The sequence below is a fragment of the Carassius carassius genome, chromosome 21 (assembly GCF_963082965.1).
Source record: "Carassius carassius chromosome 21, fCarCar2.1, whole genome shotgun sequence".
NCBI lineage: Eukaryota > Metazoa > Chordata > Actinopteri > Cypriniformes > Cyprinidae > Carassius > Carassius carassius.
Window position 1 is genome coordinate 30,271,525 of NC_081775.1, and position 27,106 is coordinate 30,298,630.

At 42.1% G+C, this 27,106-nt stretch overlaps 3 protein-coding genes and 1 long non-coding RNA gene across 8 annotated transcripts in view; 1 reads left to right on the top strand and 3 right to left on the bottom strand.

The window, feature by feature from the left end:
• LOC132098121 (endophilin-B2-like) overlaps nt 1-27,106 on the bottom strand; it is a 320,795-nt gene that overhangs the window by 37,104 nt on the left and 256,585 nt on the right. The window lies entirely within an intron of this gene.
• On the bottom strand, nt 832-26,217 carry LOC132098115 (cytoplasmic tRNA 2-thiolation protein 1). Of its 5 annotated transcripts, XM_059504259.1 has the most exons (4): nt 7,774-7,822; nt 6,871-6,931; nt 4,671-5,184; nt 832-1,410 (listed from the first exon to the last, which is right to left on the bottom strand). In XM_059504259.1, the coding sequence occupies exons 3-4, from the start codon at nt 5,164-5,166 to the stop codon at nt 875-877; spliced, it is 1,032 nt and encodes a 343-aa protein (XP_059360242.1). In that variant the 5' UTR covers nt 5,167-5,184; nt 6,871-6,931; nt 7,774-7,822; the 3' UTR covers nt 832-874. The 5 variants fall into 5 exon arrangements, with proteins under 5 accessions (XP_059360242.1, XP_059360244.1, XP_059360246.1 ...); XM_059504261.1 differs by lacking the exons at nt 6,871-6,931; nt 7,774-7,822 and adding an exon at nt 26,086-26,217; XM_059504263.1 differs by lacking the exons at nt 6,871-6,931; nt 7,774-7,822 and adding an exon at nt 8,144-8,167.
• On the top strand, nt 4,466-4,781 carry LOC132098116 (uncharacterized). The gene is made up of 2 exons (XR_009422837.1): nt 4,466-4,558; nt 4,601-4,781. It is a non-coding gene; the product is annotated as an uncharacterized LOC132098116 (long non-coding RNA).
• LOC132098114 (4-galactosyl-N-acetylglucosaminide 3-alpha-L-fucosyltransferase 9-like) lies at nt 6,559-8,258 on the bottom strand. The gene is made up of 2 exons (XM_059504258.1): nt 8,144-8,258; nt 6,559-7,870 (listed from the first exon to the last, which is right to left on the bottom strand). The coding sequence occupies exon 2, from the start codon at nt 7,863-7,865 to the stop codon at nt 6,717-6,719; it is 1,149 nt and encodes a 382-aa protein (XP_059360241.1). The 5' UTR covers nt 7,866-7,870; nt 8,144-8,258; the 3' UTR covers nt 6,559-6,716.

A 27,106-nucleotide genomic window follows, 5' to 3' on the forward strand; every position in this document is an offset into this window, starting at 1 on the left:
ACCCTTAAATAAAGAGCCGTGGCTCGATGGAAAACGGCACACTTGGGACTTTCTAACCTTCTGTTTAGTCATACCATAAAATGTAGTCATATTTGTTTATGCTAATAATAACAGAATGCTTCAAACTTTTATAAATAATATCTGTAGGTGTACTGTTTTTGATAAACTATATACTTTGAAAACAGGATTAAAGTTTGAAAATCTGTGTCTATACTTACATGTCTTTCAACTATCCTCTTCAATTTAAAATTAACTATTTGTTTGCTCCCTTGCAGACATGTAATTAAAAAGCAGTTTAGATCGAATTCTTATAAATTAGGGTGCAACTAAATGTATTCAGTTTAATTCAGTTATGAAAAAATATTGTTTTTGACTGAAATAAAGCTGGGTAAGTTTAATATTTCTAACTGTAGAACTAAGTTTTTATTTATTTATTGCATTTTCATGCATTATTGCCTTTTGAAAAAAATCATTTAAAAAAGGAATACAATAATGAATTTATTTTTTTAATAAATGAGACTTGAATTACAGTAATGATCCAAAAACAGGAAAACAGAATGGAGAAATGATGAGTAACTTTTGTTATGAATAATGTTTAAATAAATAAAAAATCATAAAGATCATTTGAAAGTTTCTCCTGATGTGAAGGAGGCATAATTTAGAAAAGTATGTGTCCGTCTTTAAAACAAGATCTGTGGTTTTTAATGGGTTTTCAAAGTTCATTTTTCAGCATACGCATGAACAAAAGATGTGACATTCAGTTTCCTGTGGCTGGTAAAAAATGCTAGACTTTGAATAAAATAAACAAAATCATCTAACATTATTAACATTCAACTGAAATGTCCAGTTTTTAAAATCTAGTCCTGATTTTGTGTCAGAAGTCCACAGGCTTCAGTTTCTTCTCCTCCTGTTCGGTCAAAGGCTCCTGAGCCAGAATTTTGCCGTGCAGTCGGTGATGTTTCCCGATGCCCAGTTTGGGTAAACCTCGATTCAGGCCCTCCAGCAGAACACAGGACTTACACAGGGCCTGACTAGAGATGTAGCCGCAGCGCGAGCACGTTCCCTGCACCGGCATCTTCACCCCTTCCTTCACGGAGAGCGTCTCGCCGGAGTGGATGACGTCTATGATGGAGCTGGGCCGGATGGACTCCAGGTCTTTGAGGAAGGCACGAGCGTGTCCCCGGTAGGCGTTGGGCGAGTAGATGCACTCTGTGGAGAAGTAATCAAGCTTCTTGAAATAGGCGTAGAGGACGATTTCTTTCTCGTATGCGTATTTGAGGGGCTTGCAGCGTGGGATGGCACCCTCTCCGTCGCTGGCCGTGCTGATGGAGGTGCAGCGGCAGAGACGAGCGATGTCTCCACGCAGGACATTCATCAGCACCGTCTCTGCCACGTCGTCTGCATTGTGACCTGATCAATAAACAAAACAAACATCATTCTACCAATCAGCCTTGAAAACAAACATTTATTTAAATCTATTTTTTGAAAAACGTACAGAAAGAAAGAATAGGAAAAAAAGATAGAAATTATGTAATTTTTTTCATACTGTATTTTTCCATGTATTTGTTTGTTTTTACATCTATTTACTTTTGCTTTTCTGTATGTAAGATGGAAATGAGGGAGCTGGTCCTTTCTGCAGCTTTGGTAGAAAAGTGTCTGATCTGGTTAGTTTAATTTATTTCTATATTTAATTTAAATTTCTGCAGGCTTGGTCCTCTATAAAAGAGAAGTGTTAACTCTACTGAACTTTTTCTTGCTTCATGAGGATGATTTTTTTTGTTCTGTCATTGCCAATTTGCCACTTTCATTTCTTTAGGAGTTCAGAGTATTTCAGAATAATTTAAGAGATGAAACAAGATAAACCCATAAAATATATTTATAAATCCTTATAAATTAGTCTTAAGGTTTAGTAGGTGTATCCTAATATTTTCAGGGTGACTCAGTCATATTAAATAATGTTTTATGATTATAAACATTTCATAGTGATATCTTGCCTAATAATAACCAAATAACCACAAACAAAAGGCAAAACAATAACATGACCATTCATCAAAACGATTAGTTTTTTAAACCATTATAAGTAATGTTCTTTACATTATTTACATTTACATTTATTCATTTAGCAGACGCTTTTATCCAAAGCGACTTACAGATGAGGACAGTGGAAGCGATCAAAAACAACAAAAAGAGCAATGATATATAAGTGCTATAACAAGTCTCAGTTAGCTTAACACAGTACACCTAGCATGGGATTTTAAATAATATAATATAAAGAAAACAGATAGAATAAAAAAAGAATAGAGCAAGCTAGTGTTAGAGGTCTTTACACATACACACACATACGATTGCATAATTAATGAAAAGAAAATAGAATATAAAAAGATTAGAAAGGTAGTTAGATTTTTTTAAAGAATAGAATTAGAATAGTGAGTGTTAAAGTTAGAGGGTCAAATAAAGATGGAAGAGATGTGTTTAAACCGTAAAAGTGACTTTGTGCTTCTTTGGGATGGCACAATCAAGCGGCGTTCACTTGCAGAACGCAAGCTTCTAGAAGGCACATAAGTCTGAAGTAACAAATTTAGGTAAATGGGTGCAGAGCCAGTGGTAGTTTTGTAGGCAAACATCAATGCCTTGAATTTTATACGAGCAGCTATTGGAAGCCAGTGCAAATTGATAAACAGAGGTGTGACATGTATTCTTTTTGGCTCATTAAAAATTAATCTTGCTGCCGCGTTCTAAATTAATTGTAAAGGTTTGATAGAATTGGCTGGAAGACCTGCCAAGAGGGCATTGCAATAGTCCAGCCTGGACAGAACAAGAGCTTGAACAAGGAGTTGTGCAGCATGTTCCGAAAGAAAGGGCTTGATCTTCTTGATGTTGAATAAAGCAAATCTGCAGGATCGGACAGTTTTAGCAATGTGGTCTGAGAAAGTCAGCTGATCATCAATCATAACTCCAAGGCTTCTAGCTGTTTTTGAAGGAGTTATGGTTGATGTGCCTAACTTGATGGTGAAATTATGATGAAACGATGGGTTTGCTGGAATCACAAGCAGTTCTGTCTTGGCAAGGTTGAGTTGAAGGTGATGGTCCATCATCCAGGAAGAAATGTCTGTTAGACAAGCTGAGATGCGAATAGCTACCGTCGGATCATCAGGATGGAATGAGATGTAGAGTTGAGTGTCATCAGCATAGCAGTGGTATGAAAAGCCATGTTTCTGAATGACAGAACCTAATGATGCCATGTAGACAGAGAAGAGAAGTGGTCCTAGAACTGAGCCCTGAGGCACCCCAGTAGTTAGATGTTGTGACTTTGACACCTCACCTCTCCAAGATACTTTGAAGGACCTATCTGATAGGTAAGACTCAAACCATTGAAGTGTGGTTCCTGAGATGCCTTTTGCCAGTAGGGTTGATAGGAGGATCCGGTGGCTAACCGTGTCAAAAGCAGCGGACAGATCAAGCAGGATAAGTACTGATGATTTGGATTCCGCTCTTGCCAGTCTTAGAGCTTCAACAACTGAGAGCAAGGCAGTCTCAGTTGAATGTCCACTTCTGAAGCCAGATTGATTGCTGTCAAGGAGGTTGTTGTGTGTAAGAAAAGTAGAGACTTGGTTGAACACAGCTCGTTCAAGTGTTTTTGCAATGAAAGGAAGAAGGCAAACTGGTCTGTAGTTCTCTAAAAGAGAAGGATTGAGGTTGGGTTTTTTAAGTAGTGGAGTTATTCGTGCCTGTCTAAATGATGAGGGAAAAACACCAGTGTGGAGGGATGTGTTGATGATGTGAGTGAGTGCAGGTACAGCTGCAGGAGAAATGGCTTGAAGGAGATGAGATGGAATAGAATCAAGCGGGCAAGTTGTAGGGTGATTAGAAAGGATGAGTTTTGAGACTTCTGCCTCAGAAAGTGAAGAGAAGGATGTAAATGAGTGTAAGTTTGCTGGTGATATGAGCTTGACTGATTGTGGTGTGGAAAATTGTGCACTAATGTGTTTAATTTTATTAATGAAAAACGTTGCAAAGTCGTCAGCTATTAGAGATGAAGCAGGAGGGGGAGCAGGAGGACAAAGAAGTGAGGAAAATGTTTTAAAAAGCATGCGAGAGTTAGACGAATTGTTAATTTTGTTATGGTAGTATGTCATTTTAGCAGTGGAGACATTAGCAGAGAAAGAAGACAGGAGTGACTGATACATATTAAGGTCAGTAGTATTTCTGGATTTGCGCCACACCCTTTCAGCAGCTCTAAGCTTAGAACGGTGTTCGCGTAGAACATCAGATAACCAAGGGGCAGAAGGGGTGTTACGGGCTGGCCTGGAAGATAAGGGGCAAACAGTGTCTAAACAAGATGTAAGAGTGGAGCAGAAAGTATAAGTAGCACTGTTAGCATCCAAAGATGCAAACAGTTTAGGGGAAGGAAGTGAAGATGAAACCACTGCAGAAAGCCGGGAGGAAGCTGTACGGTCCATAATTATTATTTGCATAATTTGAAAGTGGATCTTGAAAGAGGATCTTAAAAGAATCTAAATATATCTCTATTTCCAAACATACGTGCAAATGTATTAAGGTTGAGATTGTACAATGCATGTTAATAACTCTTGTTATGAAGAAAGTTTCAAATCTCACACACACATGCTTGATCAAACTGGTAAAGGCAGTGTAAGACACCGATCACTTGCCTGTGCAGATCTTGTCCACTTTCAGCATCATGGCTCCTCGGTCCAGCGCCTGCCTGCGAAACACACCGCAGAAAGTGCAGTTATTCTTCAGTCCCACCTGCTTCACGATGGCATCCATGGTCCAGCCGTACAACTCTTCATAAGACACAATCTTTAGCGGCAGCTCATACTGCTGCTGGTTCCTCTTCACCGTCTCCAGCGAATCATCTCTGTAACCCGTGATGCCCTCATCCACCGACAGCAGCAGAAGATTCAGCCCGTAATCGTAGTGCTCGTTCAGGACCTTCATCACATGAGCCAGGACAGTAGAGTCCTTTCCGCCAGAGGCACCGATGGCCACGGTCTCTCCACGGTTAAAGAGTCCGGCAGATACGATGGTTTGATGGATCTCCTCCTCGAATGCCCAGAAGAAGCAGTCCTTACAGAGAGAGTGTCCGGTCTTGGGCCGTTTGAGAACGGCACGTCTCTGGACACAGTTACTGCACTGGACCGGCATGATGATGCACACAGGACACTGCACAGCATTTCAGAGAAATGTCAGACATCAAAACACATCTTTAAATGGATCTAAATCTTATGTGTCACAGACCCCCAAAATATTATCATCCTGCTGCAAATCATTCTAAAATCCTAATGTGGAAAGACACACACACACGTCATTAAATTTTTCTACTCACTATAGTAATGATTGTGGATGGATTATTTATTTAAATCCACTTTCACCCTTTAATTATTTATGCATTTAGTTCACCTTGTTACACAATTTTTCTCTATGCTTTTTTTGAGTTTGAAATCTCATGCATTAACCCTTTCAAGAACTTTGCATTATTTAAAGCAGGAATATTTCCATCTCATAATTTTTTTTTTTTTTGATTGAGGAAAAGTAATGGTTCTTACATAGTTATTGTGAATATTTCTTTCGGATATGTTCTCTGAAATTAACATGTTACAGAATAACAATATATTAAAATATGCATGAAACTAAAGGCATATTAACTAACAATGGGGTGGTAAATGTTTATTGATTTTAAACATCTTATGACAGAAATGAACATTTTTGGACTGAATTGTAAAAATGCATTTGTATGCACCTGGATCCTTGTAATTACAGGAAGAAATCAACTCAAAAAATAAACCTGTGCACACAGGTTTTTAATGGTTTGTTCGTTTATGGCTGGACAAACTAATAAATTACCTGAAATAAATTCGAGTTCACAGCATTTGAGAGATTCAGATAATTTAAGTAACATTTTAGAGAGCAACACATGAAAATCAGTACTTAAACTGTATGAAACTGATTTAACAAAAAATACAAACCTTTAAATTACGTATGTCCCGTGCTGAAAAAAAAAAAATAAAATAAAACGCTAAAGCAGAGTTATAAATCAAATAGCTGATAGGTTTAAAAACGAATTAAAAATAATACTGCACTCCTGGTTTATAACACAACTGAAAATACTGTTCTTAATCTAGAACTAGAACATCTCTGTTGTAGAATTGAAAACACGTTTCACGCACGTGACGTCACAGACGCTGCGCACGTCATGAACGTAGGTCTTCCTGCTCGACTCTGAGTCGTCGGAGATCAGGCGCCCTCTTTTGTCCTGGCGGCAAAAGCATTTACATGTTACCTTTCATATCGAAAGAAAAAAAATCATAATCGTTGTACATTAAAATGCAATGTGAACTAAGTGTTTAATACATTTACGAGTGCATAAAATAGTGTTGCTAACAAGCTAGACAGACACGTTAGTACTGTGGTCTGTGTCTTTGCAATAGTGATTCTTTTGGTAAACATTCTATCACGTGTAAAAAAAACTACCAGCCAATAAGAAGACAAAAAAATGTAGCCTGTGTGTATATAGCAACACTGCACAAGCTTATTGTTGTATTTCTTCCTGAATATGATCCAAAGGTGGTTTAAAAGGGACGTGAAGATGAAAAGATACAAACACAAGTGATAACAAATATAAAAGTTATTATTAAAAACATTTGTAGAGTAAAATTATTCACTATTTGAATCTAACTCCAAAACCTGAGGTAACATTAACTGAAGTACCAATCATAGAGATCATGAGCTTCTTTATATTCCCTGTGTCGTGCTACATGGTCACAGGCAGTGCAGATAGCCAGAATAAACTCTTGTGTCTGTAATATTAAATGAGGACTTGGAGTGAGATGTTTTCTCCAGTTAAAGTACTTGCGATATGCATCTTCATCCTTGTCCAGATGAAGCAGATATTCGGCTAGTGACTTTGCGTCTGGGAAGTCATTGACATGAATGAAGGACTCGGCGGGAACAAAGTTTTCATAGTTTCTTCTCGGAGGACCCAACACCACAGGGACGGTCCCCGCCGCGAGCGGCCCGTTGATCTTCTCAGTGATGTAGTCTTTGTGGACGGAGTTTTCAAAGGCAAGGTAAAATTTACAGCTGGCCATGGTTGGATAGTAATCATTATAATCCAGGAACCTTGCATAGGCCTTTCCGAACAAAGTCACTTGTATGTATTTGCTGAATTCTCTATAAAAAACGTTCCTTGTGTCGACACCAGTTAAGGGATCATTGTTACTCACAATCCAACACACCAGTTTGTCCTTTTTGGGAATCACAAAATCCTCATTAGGTTTCTTCCTGGTCATCAAGCGCATCCGTACAGGAATATCAGCATCCTGTCTGTAGCTGAGAGTGAGATTGAACAGGTTTTCCAGACCTGTTATCCTTTTGGTGTTGGTTGGTGATTCCAGATGCAACCAAATCCACCTCTGGAACGGAGGACGAGGAGATGGAGGAAGGTCGGACAGATCCCATTGGATGTTTCTATGATAAACGATGACATTATCTGCATCGTTGTAGAGAGCTCTATCATCCGTCAGATGACAATTATCAATATTGTAAAACGTTTTACAGTCACTGAAATCAAACCTATAATTTTCAGGCCAAACCCATAACAGAACTATAGGTTTCTCCTCTGCTTTTTCAGTCACAGAGTTGCTTTTGACAGAGTTGCTGCTTTTAGCAACGTTGTTGCTATTGGTACAGTTTTTTACTGAGTTTAGTTTGGGTTTAGGAGGTGGCAGTGGACATTTTTGTGAAGGTTTGAACATGGAAAACATGATGCTCATAGAGATGACACCTGCCAATGTCACAACTACACCCAGACGACACAGCGACGAGCCATTTTTGCTTGACATCATCTGATCTTTAAAAAAAAAATAATAATAAAAAAAAACGATAAAAGGGAAGTGATCAGACTTTTTCACCAATGAGCATTAAAACACTTGATATTAAAAGGTATTTTTAATGAAATACAAGTTAGACTACCACTATGTTCGGTCATTGAGAAACACTACAGCACAGGGGAACGCTAATCGTTGTTTGATTTGCTACGTTTGACATCTGTCTCATTCAATTAGACAAGATTCACATTGTGTAACATGTCTAGAATGAATGTAGTATAAACTCAAGTCCTTACCGCTTTTAAGAGCTCTTGATTAAAAAAAAAAAAAAAAAAAAAAAAGTTCTTTGTCGAATATGGTGGCAACGAGTTCAGCTCCAGAGGTTTAGGCTACACATGAGTCTGCTAAAAAGACGGAAGTTTCTGACTAAAAAGTATCGTATCGGAAATAGCATACTCTGAAAAAAAAATGCATGAAGGCCAGCGCTTGCAACCTCCTGATAGAGCTGTGACACAGCGGTGTGGACGAGCTACTCGATTCCAGTTCGTACTTCTTCCGAACTTGTCCGAACTCTATTTAAATCAGGGCAAAAACGCAAAGATTAGATCATTCTGAGTCTTCTGTGCACACGAACCCCGAGCCAGCTAATCTACATCGACAATGGATGCCCGCAGACAAATGTGATAAAGCATGTATGTACATGCTGACAAAAAAGCATGTAGGCTACATACATAACCCTAAACTAGATTTATCAAAGTGGCTGCCAGCATCATCAGATCACAAATGTTCAGTTTCAGTTCAACAGACTGTTTAGATGTTAAAAATTGACTAAACTGAAACTAAAGTCCGTTTTTATGCTACAAATCATCGCAAAGCAACTTTACGATTACAAAATTACGTTTCTACAATATTTAGTAGTAGCTTATATATGTGGTGATCAGTTTATGTTCAAATTACAGGAATTTTAAGAAAAAAATGTATACAAGACATAGTCAACCAGACGATGAACACTATTAACAGCAATTATAATGTGATTACATAGTAAGTAGCAATATTTGTTATTTCTGTATGTTGTTTCAGGGTTAGCATTATCTGAGGTCCTGAGGGGTTGGCATCATCTCTTCTCAGATCCAGTGGCAAAACAGAGAAACAATAGAGACATCAGTAGCGTAGCTGCTGTTCCAACCAAGTCAAATTAATTAGTTTAACCCAAGCTAAAGAATAAGAACGCACATTTGATCAGATACAACTGCAGTTGCAAATTATGAGATGCATTTATTCGAATGCTTGGCGAAAGAGATGTGTTTTTAAATGTAGATTTAAACAGAGTTACACAACTGAGCCAACAGGTGGCACTTTAGACCTGAATATAACCAGAGACTGACTACCCAAGACATGTTACTCGTAGTTTTGAATGGGGACGCTCAATATGGCCCCTCACTTGCCCTCAATAAGCCCCGCCTTCTGAATTAAATGATGCCTTTAAGTCTGCGCATGCGCACTGGCTGATCTAGCTTTTTATAACACTATTTGAGCAAAAGTAATAACACTTATGACACAGTTGACAGATTTCTTTGGTGATTTTAAATATGACATTTTATCGTAAGCTTAGTGAACAGTTTTGGGGATTTTGATGTTTTTCAATTCAAAGAGATAGGAGTTGCACTTGCATGTTCGAGAGGCGTTTCAAAGAAGGCCACCGGTTGACATGACTTGTTTTAAAAGGACTTTTAATGACGTATTTGTAATGTGCCTCTTTTCCTTATTTTTAATCTTTATTGTTAATCATTAAATGTTGGCTATATTGATAAGTCAAGTCTGCTTTATTGTAAATTCTTCCACATGTACCGTATAAACATACAGAGAATTTAAATTGCGTTACTCTCAGACCCATGGTGTATAGAGATAACACTTGACAGTAGAGCATAAAAATCTAGATCAAATATAAAATACAACTATACAAATAAGGACATGATAAAAAAAAAAAAATGAAGTTAAATAAAGCAGCGTGAGGCACATGGCAAGAAAAAAAGATTGTAGTGCAGAAAAAAAAAACTTGTTCAGTCTGATTAAAGTGACAAAGGGCTCAAAGAGCAGGGCCCGGTTCCCCAAAACGTTCTTATCGCTAAGTAGTTCTTAACCTATTCCTTAACCTCTCTCTTAACCTTATGGCACGGTTCCCGACATGTTCGTACACTAAGTATATCTTCTGTAAGTCACATTTTCGTAAGGTTGGTCTGGACCATTCGTAGCTCTCTCTTAGCGTTATTTGAGCTCATGACGCTACTGTACAGCAGTCTTTAGAAACCAGCGCAGCGAAGTACAAGTCAAACTATGGTATGTTGACAATTTTGTGGCTCAACAATGATTTTCTGTTATTTTTTAAGACTCATAATAAATTATGTTCGCAATGGATACAGGCCTATTTATGAAGTTGACTTTATGTGGTTACAGAACTAATAAGGTGGTAATTAGCCTAGGCTTTTTCGTAATTTAATTAAAGCGAATTGGCAATCATTTTTTTGATAATTAAAATCTGGCAAACAATTTGGCTCTAAATGGCTAAGATCTTTAAATGGGTAAGCATGGTGGTGTTCAGTAAGCGACCAACTATGGCAGCGATCCAACGTGTCCTTGTATTGAATCAAAGACGGAGCGGGACTCGGAGCCGTTTAGTCCATGTCAGTTTTTTTATTTGGCAAAACTTAAGCCCTTTTGACATTTTGCCTGACGTGGCTATATTAAAAAAATATCCCCTCCCAAGACAACTCATTCTGGAGCAGCTGGACCTTCCCAGACCTGCGCTGGCCAGGCTAACGCGGCGGAATTCTGCTTTAAGCCCTGAAGCGCAGCGCTACTTTTTTTTTTTTTTTTTTTTTGCTACAGAGAGATTCATCGAGGCCGTGGGGGATGGCACTCATCCCTATCGCCAATCCATCAGTGAATGATCAGGCGTAGGCTACTTATCGCGAAAGGAAGACGCGGCCATAAATGTGCAGGTTATAGTGGACCATAGGGGTGTGATATCTGACCTGGTGGCAAGGTCCAGCAACACTTCAAGTTCCTCTGACGAGAGGCTTGGTGCCCTTTTTTACGTTGCTTCCCCAGCATATTTTGTATCTAACTCTCTCTCTCTCTCTCTCTCTCTCTCTGTTCATTGTAGATAGGTTGCTTTTTATTAAAAACATAAACCAATTGCAATCTATACCGCATTAAACAGAAGTAACTGCAGCTGCTTGCCAATCAATTCTAATTGTAAAGTACCTTGCCATTAATATAAAAGTGTATTATATCATTTTTTAAAGTCGTTAAACCCATGTCAAGAAGCGGCACAAGTGGCACAACGGGATGGATGATTAGCGAGGGATACCCGGTTTGTCTTACCGTCACAACATATCGTGTGAACATTACTGACCCTTTGATAATTTAATTTATAGTCTATATTTTACTGATAACTTAAACTATGTTAAAATAAATGTTACTGTAATAATTTGAGGAATGTTTCATTTGCATAGAACGTGTTGTCTTTCTTAATGCTGTATTGCACCTTCGTGTAAAGTGGAAAATCGATTCATGAGCAATCGATGCCAACTAATTCAGCACCCTGACTTTGGACAGCACTCTTGTAACGTCGGACGTAAGAGGCAGCGTGCTAAGAAGCTTCCTAAGGGACACTTCGGGGAACACACTTTCCCGGGAAACATCAACAACTTTGGTAAGATATATCTTTCGATGTCTTCTTAGCGCGCTAAGAGTGAACGTTATCGGGGAACCGGGCCCTGTTCTTTTGTTTAAACTGACTGAAGAGGTAGTGAGCAGACCAATGCTGCACAAAGTGACTGGTGAACTAGACGGCAGTTGCAATGGCATCATCGGTTGAGCGGTTGGAACGATATGCAAACTGGAATGGGTCCAGGGAGGGGGGGCAGACTTCATATGGTGCATGACTAGCCATTCAAAGCACAGTGGACAATGTCCAGGAGAAAGCACTCGGAGCACTAGGTGTACAGAACAGAGCTCCAGTTTATGTGCCACAACTTCTCCATTTCTGATCATCAGTTTTTGTGAGCGCTCTTCTGACAGACGCGCTCGCATAATGATTCCTAAAAGAGAGACGTTCTGGCACGGTACCAGCATGCTCTTTTGCATATTCACAGTCAGCCCTAAAAGCTCTGAAGATGAGCGTGGACTCTGAGCTTTTTGTTCTGCAGTGCGCTCTCTTATTGGGCTAAGTATAGCCAATCGTTGAGATAATTCAGGATACACATTCCACTCTGCTTCAGAGGAGAGAGAGTGGCATCCATGCATTTTGTAAACGTACGAGGGGCCAGAGATAAACCGAAGGGTAGGACCGTGAATTGGTACGCTATCCCCTCGAATGCAAATCTTACGAAATGCCTGTGGCGAGGGGCAACCTGAATGTGAATATAAGCATCCGTTAAGTCCACATAGATAAGCCAATCTTTTGGTCTGATTTGTGAGAGGATTTGTCTCAGCATAATTATTTTGAATGAGCTCTTCGACAGAAGAGTGGAGTAGGCCGTCTTTCTTTGGTACCAGAAAATAGTGACTGTAGAAGCTGCTCTAGTGGTCTGCTAGGGGGGAGAGACGTATCGTTTCTCACTTTCCAGTTTGCCGCGGCTGAAGGACAGAGATAGGCAGTGATTGCTTCTTCCACAGGGTGGGAGTTTAACATACCCCACTTGGTAAGTGCCTTTTCAGGTTGTGCACTCAACTGGAGAGCGGACCGTTCCATGACTTCACCATCTCATCATGCACCTCGAGGAAAAGGGGGGCCAGGCCTCAGCGGGGTGTCCTTTCGGCTACGATCAGACTGGAGGTACCACTCATCCAAACATCTTTTGGCCAGCTCGGTAGGAGGCACCCACTCCAAACCGAGCACATCAACTGCCTTGGACAGGACGCTAAGGAGCTCAACATTACTATGTTGGAGATTCTCCCTGCGTTGCTGCCTTGGGGCGCAGTGTAATCCAGCAGGCTGTTAGACCACTCCTCTCTTGCAGACGCTGCCACCGAAATGGTATCATCCTCCTGTTCAGTGCCCTCCACGGCACCGAAGGAGACCACATCATGAGCGTTTGAGGAGGGGTGTAGAATAACGGTCATTAAGTACACGGCAGGGCTTGTTGGGCGAGTTCATCACCTTGGACAATGGCCACATGGAGTTTTAGAGTCTAGAGGCTCATTTCTCCACAGTGAGGGCAATGCGATCCCCTCAAATGGTGCTTCTGTGTGGGCACAACCCAGGCAGAAAATGCACGACTTGTGGCCATCAGAGAGTTCAATTGGCTCTGCGCAGGAGAGGCAATTGTGAGTCATCCTTGTTTCTGAAGCTCACGAGAACACAGCAGGGCAAGAGAAGGCATGTCTGCTGCAGTGTGTAGATCACAGTGAATAGTCTTGTTGTTGAAAGGCTTCTTACTTCTCGTAGAAGGTTGGCTGAAGAAAAAGATTCTGAATAGATGACGTACAAACGCTGCTTTATATAGAGTGGGAGCCTTTCATATTTTCCGCACTTGAATGCTATTGGCCAGTTTCACTGGTGTGGTTCAATAAGGCTTCAGTAGTATTTGGAGAAAAGGGTAATTCCCATAACAATGTAGAGTGACTGAATCAAAAGGAAATGACTTTCGCTATGGCAAGACCACAAGAAAATATTAATTCATGATAACGAGAAAATAACTTAACATTATCTCGAGATCTTGAGAAAATTATGTTGTGATGATGAAAAAAACAACAACTCTTGTTATGTCGAGATCACGAGATAAATCATTATCACAACAAAACAATAAAAAATAAAAAATGATCCATGGCCTCTTAGTGTCACGCTGTCTGGTCTCTGTTTCCCTGGGTGTCCACTAGTGGTCTCACTTCCCCATAGGCACCTCACCGTAGGCACTACAATTCCCACTAGCCTTGTCCCTTCATCACAGTAATTGCACTCCTGTTAATTGCACTCAGGTGTCTTCACTTGTTAGTCATTATCCTCCCTATATTAACCAGTCCTTTTCTGTTTGTCTGCATGGAGTCCTTACTTTCCGTCACCTAGTGTCCTCGTGTTCCTAGTCTTCGAGTTACGGTTCCTGTTCTTGTTTGTTTGTTTCTGTTTTGGACTGATGTTTGATCACGACCCCGGCTTGTTTTGACTCTGATTTTGGATAACCCTATTAAACTCACACTGCACTTGGATCATCCGTCTCCTGTGTTCCCGTACGTGACAGAAGGACTCCATCGTGCCAAGATCCAGCAGTGTGGGATTTCGTATACATTCCCCAGCCACCATAGAGGAGCGGATGGGGAGACTTTCCAACCTAACCACTCTCCGTCAAAAGGGGAGTGAGGTGGGGTGCTTGGCGCAAATGTTCTGGACAATGGCAGTGGGGATGGGGTATAATGATGAGGCCCTGAAGGACCTATTCAACGACTGCCTGGATGACCCTTTGCCTGGGTGGGAGATGAAGGGGCTGGAGATACTGGACTTTTGGGGGTTCACCAGTTACCTACAGCAGGGGTTCTTAACCTTTTAGATGTCGGGGCCCAAATTTTACAGTACAAAGTGGTCCAGGGCCCAATCAGATATTAGCATTGTATTGGTTTATTGATCTCACCCTTTGTTTGATTTGTATTCAATAAGTAAATGAAATCCACTTGCAGTTTAACAGTTTATTATTCATGTGTATATACACCTGCACATACAACAACATGCCAAACACACAATTCAGGAGAGAAATCTTTTTTTAATTGTCCTTGTAAAAAGGATCGGAGGTGTCATATAATAATTTTAGGTTTTTCAACTTTAAGGATGAACCTCTTGTCATCTATTTCTGCCCTCCTAGCATGAATATAGTAATGTGAAATATGATTGGGAGTCTGCACAGGGAGTTTATTTTTAAATGCACATGATTTTTTACTTCTATTTTGTATTTTCTGTGCGGTTTGGACGCGGGGTGCGTCAGAAATAGACCAGGCACCTATCTTTAGCGTAGCGGTGCAGAGTGCTACTTCTGGGACGCTTTTGAAAAGTGCCACGGTGCGTCTGGTGTATACACAAGCATAGACTAGAGTGACCGTGATCAGCTCCGGTAGCCGCGTCGGAGCCGTAACGCGCCGCGCCGCACCGCACCGCAGACGTGTGCAGTGGAAATCAGGGGTGAAACTATAGGGTGAAACAGGCGTAACTTTTGCTACAGGCTACGGTTGACTGAGTGTCTTCTTCTGCTTATTAGCGCTTGTTAAACAACTAACTAAGATGGCCACTACCGCGCAAGAAGATGGCCGCCAGCCCAGCACCAAAGCGCAAGATGGCCGCCAGCCCGCCGCCACTGCACAAGGTGGCCGCCAGCCCAGCACCACAGCACAAGGTGGCCGCCGGTCCAGCGCCACTGCCCAAGATGGCAGCACAAGGTGGCCGCCAGCCCAGCACCACTGCCCAAGATGGCCGATTTACCCTCCAGAGTCGAGTCAGGTTCCCGTTGACCCTCCAGAGTCGAGTCAGGTTCCTGTTGACCCTCCAGTGTCGAGTCAGGTTCCAGTTGACCTTCCAGAGTCGAGTCAGGTTCCCGTTGACCCTCCTTAGTCGAGTCAGGTTCCCGCTGACCCTCCAGAGTCAAGTCAGGTTCCCATTGACCCTCCAGTGTCGAGTCAGGTCAAGTCACCGTTGACCCTTCAGAGTCAGGTCAAGTCACCGTTGACACTCCAGAGTCAGGTCAAGTCACCGTTGACACTCCAGAGTCAGGTCAAGTCACCGTTGACACTCCAGAGTCAGGTCAAGTCACCTTTGACACTCCAGAGTCAGGTCCAGTCACCGTTGACACTCCAGAGTCAGGTCCAGTCACTGTTGACACTCCAGAGTCAGGTGAAGTCACCGTTGACACTCATGAGTTAAGCACTACCACAGTTAGACCTCAGGGGTCAAGTCAAGTCAAGTCACTGGTGATCTTCAAGGACAGAGTCAAGTCACCGGTGTTCTTCATGGACAAATTCAAGTCACCATTGATCTTCATGTGCAAAGGCAAGTCACCAGTGATCTTCATGGACAAAGTCAAGTCACCAATGATCTTCATGGGCAAAGTCAAGTCACCAATGATCTTCATGGGCAAAGTCAAGTCACCAGTGTTCTTCATGGGCAAGGTCAAGTCACCGACTATCTTCATGGGCAAAGGCAAGTCATCATTGATCTTCATGAGCAAATGCAAGTCACCATTGATCTTTATGAGCAGAATCAGGTCACCAATGATCCTCATGAGCAGAGTCAAGACACCAATGATCTTCATGAGCAGAGTCAAGTCACCATTGATCTTCATGAGCAGAGTCAAGTCACCATTGATCTTCCTGAATCCAGTCTAAACTCTGCGGAACTACCAGAGCTTCTCCACGTCTCCGCTGAACTACCAAAGCCTCTCCACGTCTCTGCTGAACTACCAGAGCCTCTCCACGTCTCAGCCGAACTCTCTGAGTGCTCGACTGATCCTGTCGTGGCCACCTTTAACTTGTTCATGTTCACTGTTTCAGACTTGCCTATCCAGACTTGCTCTCATGTATCATCGATCCCACTGTGGTGGTCCTCGGTGCCGCCCTGGTGGGCTCCTGTCTCGACCGCACGGTTGTGGTGGTCTTCTGCGCCGCCCTGGTGGGCTTCTGTCTCGACCGCACGGATGCGGTGGTTTTCTGCACCGCCCTGGTGGGCTTCTGTCTCGACTGCACGGTGGTGGTGGTCTTCTGTGCCGCCCTGGTGGGCTTCTGTCTCGACCGCACAGATGTGGTGGTCTTCTGCGCCGCCCTGGTGGGCTTCTGTCTCAACCGCACGATTGTGGTGGTCTTCTGCGCCGCCCTGGTGGGCTTCTGTTTTTCGACCGCACGAATGTGGTGATCTTCTGCGCCGCCCTGGTGGGTTTCTGACTCAACCGCATGGCTCCAATTCCACCTTGCTCCACCCTGGATTCCTGCCCTGTCAGTTCGGCCCTGGGCCACTGAACTTTCTGTTCTCCCCTGGACTTGTGTTTTGTTGTTGTTTTGTTTTTGTTTTTGGCACTTCCTGTCTCTGTTACCCTCTATTGCCTGGCCCTCCGTCCATCCCCCTGGTCCTCCACAGGTCCACCTCCCTCCTGGGTTCCTTGTTTTTGTTAATTGCACTTGTCTCTGTTTCCCCATTTTACCTTGCCCTCCGTCCCTCCCCCTGGTCCTCCGCCGCTCCACCTCCCTCCTGGTCTCTGTATTCCTTGGTCTCTTCTTGGGTTCGGGTGGAGCATCTGGTAGCTGCTCCGTGGAGGAGGGGGTAACATCACGCTGTCTGGTCTCTGTTTCCCTGGGTGTCCACTAGTGGTCTCACTTCCCCATAGGCACCTCACCGTAGCCTTGTCCCCTTCATCACAGTAATTGCACTCCTGTTAATTGCACTCAGGTGTCTTCACTTGTTAGTCATTATCCTCCCTATATTAACCAGTCCTTTTCTGTTTGTCTGCATGGAGTCCTTACTTTCCGTCACCTAGTGTCCTCGCATTCCTAGTCTTCGAGTTCCTGTTCCTGTTCTTGTTTGTTTGTTTGTTTCTGTTTTGGACTGATGTTTGATTACGACCCCGGCTTGTTTTGACTCTGATTTTGGTTAACCCTATTAAACTCACACTGCACTTGGATCTTCCGTCTCCTGTGTTCCCGTATGTGACACTTAGGACTTCTGTACAGTAGCCTATATCCTTATGTTAAAGATACTCCACAGGCAGTCTGACAAATTCAAACGACAGTAATGTTAAAGGGTCATGAAACCCCAGAATACTTTTTCTGAGATTTTAGCAGAGGTGTTTGTGCACATCATAGAAGACAATGTAAGCATCCGATAATTTTACCTTTTGGATAAAACTGGTTAATTCTAAGCTTTTTTTGCGCCATTTTCATCTTCAGGGTTTAAAAGCTACATTGTGTTGACGTCACAATTTCTGACGTGGCAATGTATGACACATCGATGACACGCCGATGTCTATTAATGAGACTGCGTGATCTTATCCTATGAGAAGAGCTTTGCTTCATTATTCACAACAGCAGGTGTTGATTCATTATGACAGATGTTTCAGACTGAGAAATGACATCGTGTAATGAGTTCGGCACAAACGCGATTAATTTTTACTTAGTGAGCATTACCGTTTTTACAGCTATGTGACCGTAGGCAGAGCGTGTGTAATGGCCATGGAGACTTGGGGCAAAAATGCCACTAAACTGGACAAAAATGCCCCCGCACAAACAATTTATTACATCAAATCATTAAATTTCATCAAATGAACAGACAGTGTCAATTGTGGCATCAAATTAGGATCTGCTCATGTTGCACATCTAGGGCTGGTAATTTACCGTGTTAATTACATGAATTAATTATGGAGAAAAATAACGCGTTAAAATTATTAACGCATTTGACTCACTTGCCCCGCCCCAGACCTATGTGGATCATCTGCCATTTCATACAGTCGTCTAATATGAGGCAGGACAACAACTTACTGCGTGATGGAGCCTAGAAAATGTCCTTAAAATTGAAGATATCACATAGTTAAGAAATATCACACGAGAAGTAGGCTAAGTGTAATAACACACTAGTGCAAATGTGATACTCATCTTATACAACAGTTCATTAAGAAGTTAATACTGTTTTTTTAGACACAATGTTGTCTGTTTTGCCAACCAGAAGATAAAGACAAAGCAGAACTGTTCATCAATGAACCATTCATGAACAACCATTTACTTCACTCCTGAATGAATCAGCCATTTCAACAAATCTAATGAATTAATAAATGACTCGATGACTAAATCATTAAGACATTTACCACCACCTACTTTCAGTTTTAGTTTATTATTTAGTATCATTTCATCAAATAAATTATTTCATATTTTCATAGTTATAATAATAAAATTAAGAAAATAAATTATTAAAGTTATAGTTCTCCCAACCAAAAATTACAATTCTGTCAATGCATTTAAATTATCTTTTGGGAGTAATTTCTCCAAGTATGATGTGCTATTAGATTAATTAATCATCACATCATATAATTAATTAGATTAAAAATTTTAATCGGTTACCAGCCCTATGCGCAGCATTTAATTTTAGGCGTTTTACAGTGTTGCGCATTTTAACCAATCACACGCAATTCTGTGGAGCTTAGGAATGTAATGGCCAATCAGAGGCGTTCAGATGAGTCATCGCTGAAACTCATCAGTTTTGAGTGCGTGCGCGTTCTCTGACTGTATTCCGCAAGTTCTCTCATCATAAACAACAAAGCGAAGATGCACGTACAGTGTACGTAAGTAAGAGATTAATTTCACAGCGTATAGCCTACAGCCTCAGTGACTATAACAATAGTTTATTTTTTGAGAGTGCTTAAACTCGCAATAGATCAAAGTTATTGATAATGTCACTTTCTATATATGATGTATTCGCTGTTCGAATAATTTTGGAAAGGAAACGTTATACAGCCTTGTTATCAATTTCTGATGTTTTATTAAATTGTAATCATGTTAAATACAAATTAAGCCCCATTGAACATACTTTATTAGCCTACATGACACCCATGTCTGGTTGTTGGCTAAAAAGACGGGTTTATGGTGTTTAATACATTTGGCTGCTTTTTACGCCTATGTCTGTGACACAACTCTGAAGCTGTGTGTGCTGTCTGTCTCCCCTCTTTCCCCCTCCTCCACTCCGTATCACGACCACTTTTTTTAAGCATTTTTTTTTTAAACTGTGGTGAGAACTAACCAGTGCTGAAACGGGGGGTTTCATGACCCTTTAAGCAGTCAGACAAATGATAGTCTGCAGACATACAATACACAACGAGTAATGCAGGCAAGCAGGTAAAAGCAGGAAATATAATCGTTTTTTTTTTTTTGTCAAATACAATTGTTACAGTTTGTCAGATCATATCTTCATAACGAATAGAAAATAAAAGTAACAAAAAAATAAAAATAAAAATACATAACAGCCAGTAGATAAAGTGGAAATACATATCATATAACAAATGAAACATAAACATAATTAACAACAAAAGTGCATTGCCAATTGAGTATCAAACATTAGATCAGTTAAATTATATAGTTAAACCAGATTATATAGTTAAACAAGTATTTCTTACATTTTGATGCTGATTTACCCTCTAATCCAGAAATACATTCAGAATGAATTTGAATTTGGGAGCAAGTTTAGTAGACATGGAGCGGAGAGGAATGTTCTTGGTAGAAAGCCACACTTTTTGACCAACGACGTATACGGGAGGCTTTGACCGGTGGTGATCGGCCTTGGCCTTGGTGCGCGCCCCCACTTGGAGAAGAGTCTCACAGGCTCTAGTCCAAGTGTGGTGACACCTCTGGACGAAGGCGTGAGCAGAGGGGACCGCGACTTTGGATTCCGTATTAGCAAAAACTGGTGGCTGGTAACCTAAACTACATTCAAACGGAGTAAGGCCCGTGGATGACACTGGTAATGAATTGTGGGCGTACTCCACCATAGAAAGTTGTTGACTCCAAGAGGAAGGATTCTTGGAAACCAAACATCGCAACGCTCTCTCCAGATCTTGGTTGGCCCTCTCAGTTTGACCATTGCTTTGGGGATGAAACCCCGAAGAGAGACTGACAGTTGCCCCCAATAATCTACAAAATTCTTGCCAAAATTTGGACACAAATTGGGGACCCCTGTCGGAAACCACGTCCATCGGGAGGCCATGTAAACGAAAGACGTGATCTACGACAGCAACCACTGTCTCCTTGGCTGAAGGTAATTTGGGCAAGGGGATAAAATGCGCCGCCTCGAGAACCGGTCCACGACAGTCAAACGACAGTCTTGCCCTGGGAGGGCGGGAGGGCGGCAATAAAATCTAGCGCAATGTGGGACCAGGGTCTCGAAGGGACTGACAGCGGTTGGAGTAACCCATCTGGGGGTCGGTTGGAAGTCTTACCAGTGGCACAAACCGAGCAAGCCAAAACAAAACTGCGGATGTCGCAAGCCATTAAAGGCCACCATAATCGTTGCTTCATTAAAAAACTGGTGCGATTTACTCCTGGATGACACGCTATACTGGAGCAATGACCCCACTGAATGATGTCAGACCAATACTCCTCAGGCACAAATAACCGGTTTGGTGGGCAATCGGGCAGAGGCGTTACCCCTTCTAAGGCCTTCATGACCTTCGATTCGACCTCCCATCTAAGAGTGGAGACCACTAATGTCTCGGGTAAAATACACTCGGGAGTGGACGGGCGTTCGGAATAGTCAAACCCGGGCGGTACGAAAGAGAAAAGTCAAAACACCCGAAAAAAGGTGCCCACCGAGCCTGCCTAGAGTTGAGTCTTTTAGCGGTTCTAATATATTCTAGGTTCTTGTGATCGGTCCAAATGATAAAAGGTACCCCTGACCCTTCTAACCACTGACGCCATTCCTCAAGTGCTAACTTGACTGCCAACAACTCTCTGTTACCAATGTCATAATTCCGTTCGGCAGGTGATAAACGATGAGACAAAAACGCGCAAGAGTGAATCTTGTCGTCTGTGGCAGAACGTAGGGAAAGAACTGTTCCTACCCCCACCTCTGACGAGTCGACCTCCACCACGAACTGACGTGATGGATCAGGGGCAACGAGGATGGGAGCCGAAACGACACGGCTCTTAAGTTTGGCAAATACAGCTTCCGCTGTATCAGACCACCTGAACGTCGATCTGGCGGAGGTCAAGGCAGTCAGAGGCGCGACTAGTTGGCTGAAGTTACGAATAAAACGTCGATAAAAATTGGCAAATACCAAGAAAACTCTGTAGGGCCTTACAGGAATCTGGACTTGGCCAATCTATCACAGCCTTAACCTTGTCAGGATCAATACACATTCCCTCAGACGAGACGATGTACCCTAGAAAGGGAACGGACTGTGCATGAAAAACGCATTTCTCCGCCTTGACAAAAAGCCCATTCTCTAGCAACCTCTAAAGCACTCGTCTGACGTGCTGAACGTGTTCCTGAAGAGAAGAGGAAAAGATCAATATGTCATCCAGGTAAACATATATGAATTGATCAACCATATCTCTCAGCATGTCATTGACGAGTGCTTGGAAGATCGTTGGATAGCCGAAGGGCATAACCAAGTATTCAAAGTGCCCCCTGGGGGTATTAAATGCGGTCTTCCATTCATCCCCCTTCCTTATGCAAACCAAATGATAAGCGTTACGTGAATCCAATTTTGTGAAGATGGATGCTCCCTGTAATCATTCGAAAGCTGAAGACATCAACAGTAAAGGATAAGTATTCTTTACCGTGATGTTGTTCAACCCTCGAAAATCAATGCACGGTCGAAGAGACCCATCCTTCTTCCCCACAAAAAAGAACCCCACCCCCGCTGGAGATGAGGAAGGTCTAATGAATTTGGATGCTAGAGAATCAGAAATATATTTCTCCATAGCCTCCCTCTCTGGAACAGAAAGTGAATTTAACTTGCCTTTAGGCGAAGACTCAGCTGGTACTAAGTCTATGGCACAGTCGTAGGGACGATGTGGAGGAAGAGAAGCAGCACGAGACTTACTGAACACTTCTCTCAGGTCCTGGTACTTTTCAGGCATGTTAGATAAATTGACTGCCTCCTCCTGAAAAACAGACACAGGTACAGACGAACACGCAGACACTAGACATGACTCATGACACGTATTACTCCACATGGATACAGAATTGTGCCCCCAATCGACTCTAGGATTATGCTGTGTGAACCAAGGATGACCAAGTACGATGGGTGCCAGAGGTGAGTTCATGAGGAGGAATGTTATAGTCTTGGTGTGGTTGCCAGACGTGATGAGAGTGATGGGTTCAGTGGCGTGTGAAATGCTGGGAAGCTGTGGGGGCTGACCGTATCCAAGTTCTCAGAGCGTCTGGTCTACGTGCCGCGAAACGGATGGTCCTGTTGGAAACGACTCATTCTGCTCAGCCGAGCATACACTCGTATAGCTCGATCAGTCCATTGAGACTGGTGGGAAGGTCCAGCATATAAATCTCCCTCTGGACACGGTCAGCCAACCCATGCAGGAATCTGTCTCACTGCGCCTCCTCGTTCCATCGGCACTCTGCAGCCAGGGTGCGGAACTGTATCGAATATTCCGACACCGAACCGTGACCTTGGCGAAGATCGGCGAGTAGTCTGGCCGCCTCCCTACCCGCCTCCGCCCGATCGAAAACCCTCTTCATCTCCTTGGAGAGTGCCTGGAACGAGGCGCAGCATGGGTCTTGATTCTCCCACACCGCCGTTCCCCAGAGAGCCGCCCTGCCTGATAACATGCTCTGGTGGAGGGGGAGGGGCTGGCGGTGTGGGTGGCGCAGTGGAAACTCTTAGCTGTTTTATCTGTTTGGTGAGCTCGGACACCTGCGTCACAAGCGTTTGGACCGCCCGTTCTTTGAGAGAGATGTTCTCCTCTTGGGTGTCCATTCTAGCGATGCTTCGAGCCGCGAACTCGTCCCACGTTGTAGCGCCTGCTACATCCATAACGGGTCAGATCGTTCCGTAAGACAGAAACAGGATGTAAATGCAAACGCTGTTTATTAAATCAGCACAAAGATCAGAAATGACGAAGTAACACAGAAGCACAGGCGGGCGAGCACAAGGCAGGGTGGAACAGTGACGCAGGGACTTCGATGGACAACTGGTGGTGGTGCTCAATCCAGTGATGATCCCTCGAATAATACCCGGTCAGTGTAGTAAACCTTCGTGACGGTGCTCGGTGATCCAGTGCTGAGTGGTAATCCAGGGAAGAACGACGACAACACGGGGAATCCAACCGACTAGACAGACATGGGAACAGGAACAGGAACACACCGGGAAGTACAACGATCTGACAACATGAAACACAGGTTACTGAACTTATAAAGGGAACAAACAATTGAATCCAGCTGGCGCTGCTGATCATCGCTGATCAGTGACCATGCCCACAGACACACACACACACACAACAGCACACTAGACGAGAGAGAGATAGTGAATTCGTGAACCGTGACAGTATGTCACATTTTTCTTTTTGTTTGCCAAAATCTTGCCATAACTTGAGCAGATACCTCTAATTTTGTATTTGAGAAGTTCCCACGATGTCCCAAAATTATTCCCTTTTCTAGCAGCCTCCCACTGCTCTGAGATAAGGTGTTCTATTTTCACTTTTAGCTCTTTATGAAATAGTAAAGAATTATTTAATTTCCAGTAACCGCTAGCAAATCTCCCTCTTTGTTCCTTGCTAACCTGAATAGCTAAAGAAATGGCTTTATGGTCTGTTAGAACAGCCGGAGAAGCAGTGCATGACTCAATGGAAGGCTCTAAATAAGCCGAAATCAACCAAAAATCTTTCCTGGATTGTTACTTGTGGTTATTATTGCTCCAAGTGTATGTTTTCATTAATGTATTTTTTTTTCTCCATATATCAATTAGTTCCAGCCTATTTGTAAAGTCAATTAACTTTTTTGAATTTGGAGTACGTTTTGGTGGATACCTGTCTAATTGGTTTTCCATAACCATATTAAAATAACCGCCCAAAATTACTTTAGCTACAGGATATTTAGACATGAACTCATTTAATACAGAGTCCAACTCTTCCAATAACTTTGAATTTTGTGAATGTGAGCAGTACCCATAGATGTTGACCAAAATAAAAAATACATCTTCTAAACATGTTATAATAACCATCCAGTGACCATCAGTATCCTTTATGGTATTAAGAACCTTTACTTTAAATTTATGAGTGAGGATAGCAACCCCTGCTGAGTGGTTGGATCCGTGAGTCAACCAAATGTCCTCTCCCCATTGACTCTTCCATAACTTTTCGTCCTCTTTACATGAATGGGTTTCTTGGATGAAAATAATATCAGCATTGTAGTCCTTACAAAAAATAAAGATGGCTTTTCTTTTACCAATGTTTCGTAGTCCTCTGGCATTTAAAGAAAGTAATTTCATCAACCGTTAAAGAACAATTCTCTTTATGAGAGAAAAAAACAACATAAGCAATAACAGCTTCTGCCTCTTTAAAGTGAGTTTGGAACATTTAAAGTAACAACAGACAGAGAAGGCACAAGATCAAAGTTTTCAACAAATTCTTAGTGTGGTTCAGCAGGAAACAATTTAAAGGATCTCCACATCCTCAATGAAGGCACGGGTTCCTCTGAAACAAGCTCGCTTTCCTTGTTTCCTCGCTTCTTCAATGTGGGGCCACTGCCTTTCTCGGGTCTTGTTGTCAGCCTGAGTGAGATCCTCTCCGAAACGAAGCCTCTTCTCCCTCAGTAAAGTGTGGTTTCGTGCATTTTTCCAGACTTCATCCTTCGCTGTGCGGAAGGCAAAGAGGATAATCACGGAGCGAGGGTGTGTGTTACTGGCGTCCCTCCTTACAATTCGGTGCACGACATCGATGGCTTGATTCATATTTTGGTTAGGGGCTATTTGCTGACAAATGTTTATTGCCTTTCTTTTAACATTTTCCTCCCTTTCCTCTGGTAGCCCATATAGCCTTAAAGCCCATCTCCGCCTGTATCTTTCAGTCTCAGTCAGCCGAATTTCCATGTTTTTTATAGTTTTTTCATGACTGCTGCAGAGCTCAGATAACTTTTTGTTTTCATTTTTCAGATCTTCAATTTCAGCGAAGGCAAAATTAATGGAGGTTTTCAGCTCTTCGATGCCTGACTTGTTGTCTCTTACCATTACTTCCAGATTATCAGCTCTCTGGTTAACTGCAGCCAGGATGTTAGCCTGAACAACCTGGCTGAACAACCTAGAGATAAGTCACTTTTTTCTTTCCTTTTTACCTTTAAAGCAGGGCTGGAAGAGGGGCTCTCAACCGGGGTTACCACCTCCGAATCCGTTAAGAGGTCGTCGTCGTCAACTTCCATTTTCCCGCCGTTGTTCTCTTTTTGGCTAACGACGTAGTCGTGGTCCTTTAGCTTCAGCTCTTGAGCTCTGCCTTTACGTTTCTGTTTCCTTTTTTGGTTTTGTTCTGACATAATTTAGTGTAAAAATGTTACCGACAACAATAATGTAGTTCCAACGTAGTTAAAAGCCAAGTTGGGAGGCAAAAAGACTGTTATTAAGCAAGCCGCTCTGTGGTTGCGACTGAGCGCTGCTCCGCCATTACCGGAACATAATAGTAGCCTACATGAGAGTCAGATGAGAACACCTGTGACCACACATGCAAAAGTGACCTCTGTAACAGCATACAACATCAATAAAGCAGTATAATGTTTTACCTTAAAATGTGATATTTCAGGTCAGACATGTCTTTCTGTGTTCACCTGCACAAACCAGAGATTAATTAATTGATTCACTCACTCACTTACTTTACTTATGTAATAATTTTAAATGAAAATGTGTTTGGAGGTAATCCTGGAGGAGGGCCATTGTCCTTCAGAATTTCGCTCCAACTCTAATCCAACACTGAAGCTTTCTAGTGATCTTGAAGGCATTGATAACTTGTTCAGGTGTGTTTGATTAGGGTTGGAGCCCGGGATGGACTGGGAGTGAAAAACAGCCCTGGATTTTCTCCCAAATAGCCCCAAATATTTGCTACTATTTCACAATATTATAGCAATTCTGTCGCATTTATGGCAAATAACATCACAAAATTCATGGTGACCCTGCTGACAAAAACAATAAAAACCATCACAGGAATTCTAATGATTTACACTACAAATACCACCACAAACCATCAACTTTTAACCATTAAAACCATTAAATAATGGTATCATGTAGTGTGTGTTTTTGGGACATATTACATTAGGATTTAATGGTTTTAACAAAGCCACCAACATAAGGTGACCAATTAAACGAACAATTATTACAGTTCCCATTAATACCAATACAATTTCAGTATAACAAGTAAAACCATTACAAATTATGTGATGGTTTCTATTTATTTATTCTTCAGTAGGGGATTGAAATAAATGTATTATTGTATGAACTAAAATACTTGAAATCTATACCTATCTATCTATCTATACTCTTTATTTGCGTTTTAGGAGGCCATGGGTGAGTCTTAACTTTTATAAAGAGTATCTCTTTGGGTTTGAGACTTAAGTCTTTGCAACTTCACAGATCTTCTTTATGAACCAAGAGCTTGTAACACTCCAAAGAGAAATGAAAATCCCTTTAATAGAGACAGGCAAAGCATGCAGGATTAATATTATGTGGCTTAATATTTACAGATACTATGCCATATTGTGATTTGAACCCCTTCAACTCTGTGGACCCAGTACCGGGTCCAAAAATAGC

What these genes read in the sequence shown, in the direction of transcription:
- LOC132098114 (XM_059504258.1), bottom strand. Translation starts at nt 7,865, where the DNA reads ATGATGTCAAGCAAAAATGGCTCGTCGCTGTGTCGTCTGGGTGTAGTT.
- LOC132098115 (XM_059504261.1), bottom strand. Translation starts at nt 5,166, where the DNA reads ATGCCGGTCCAGTGCAGTAACTGTGTCCAGAGACGTGCCGTTCTCAAA. An exon ending in AGTGGACAAGATCTGCACAG is followed by an intron (nt 1,411 to 4,670) that starts GCAAGTGATCGG and finishes TTTATTGATCAG; the next exon opens with GTCACAATGCAGACGACGTG.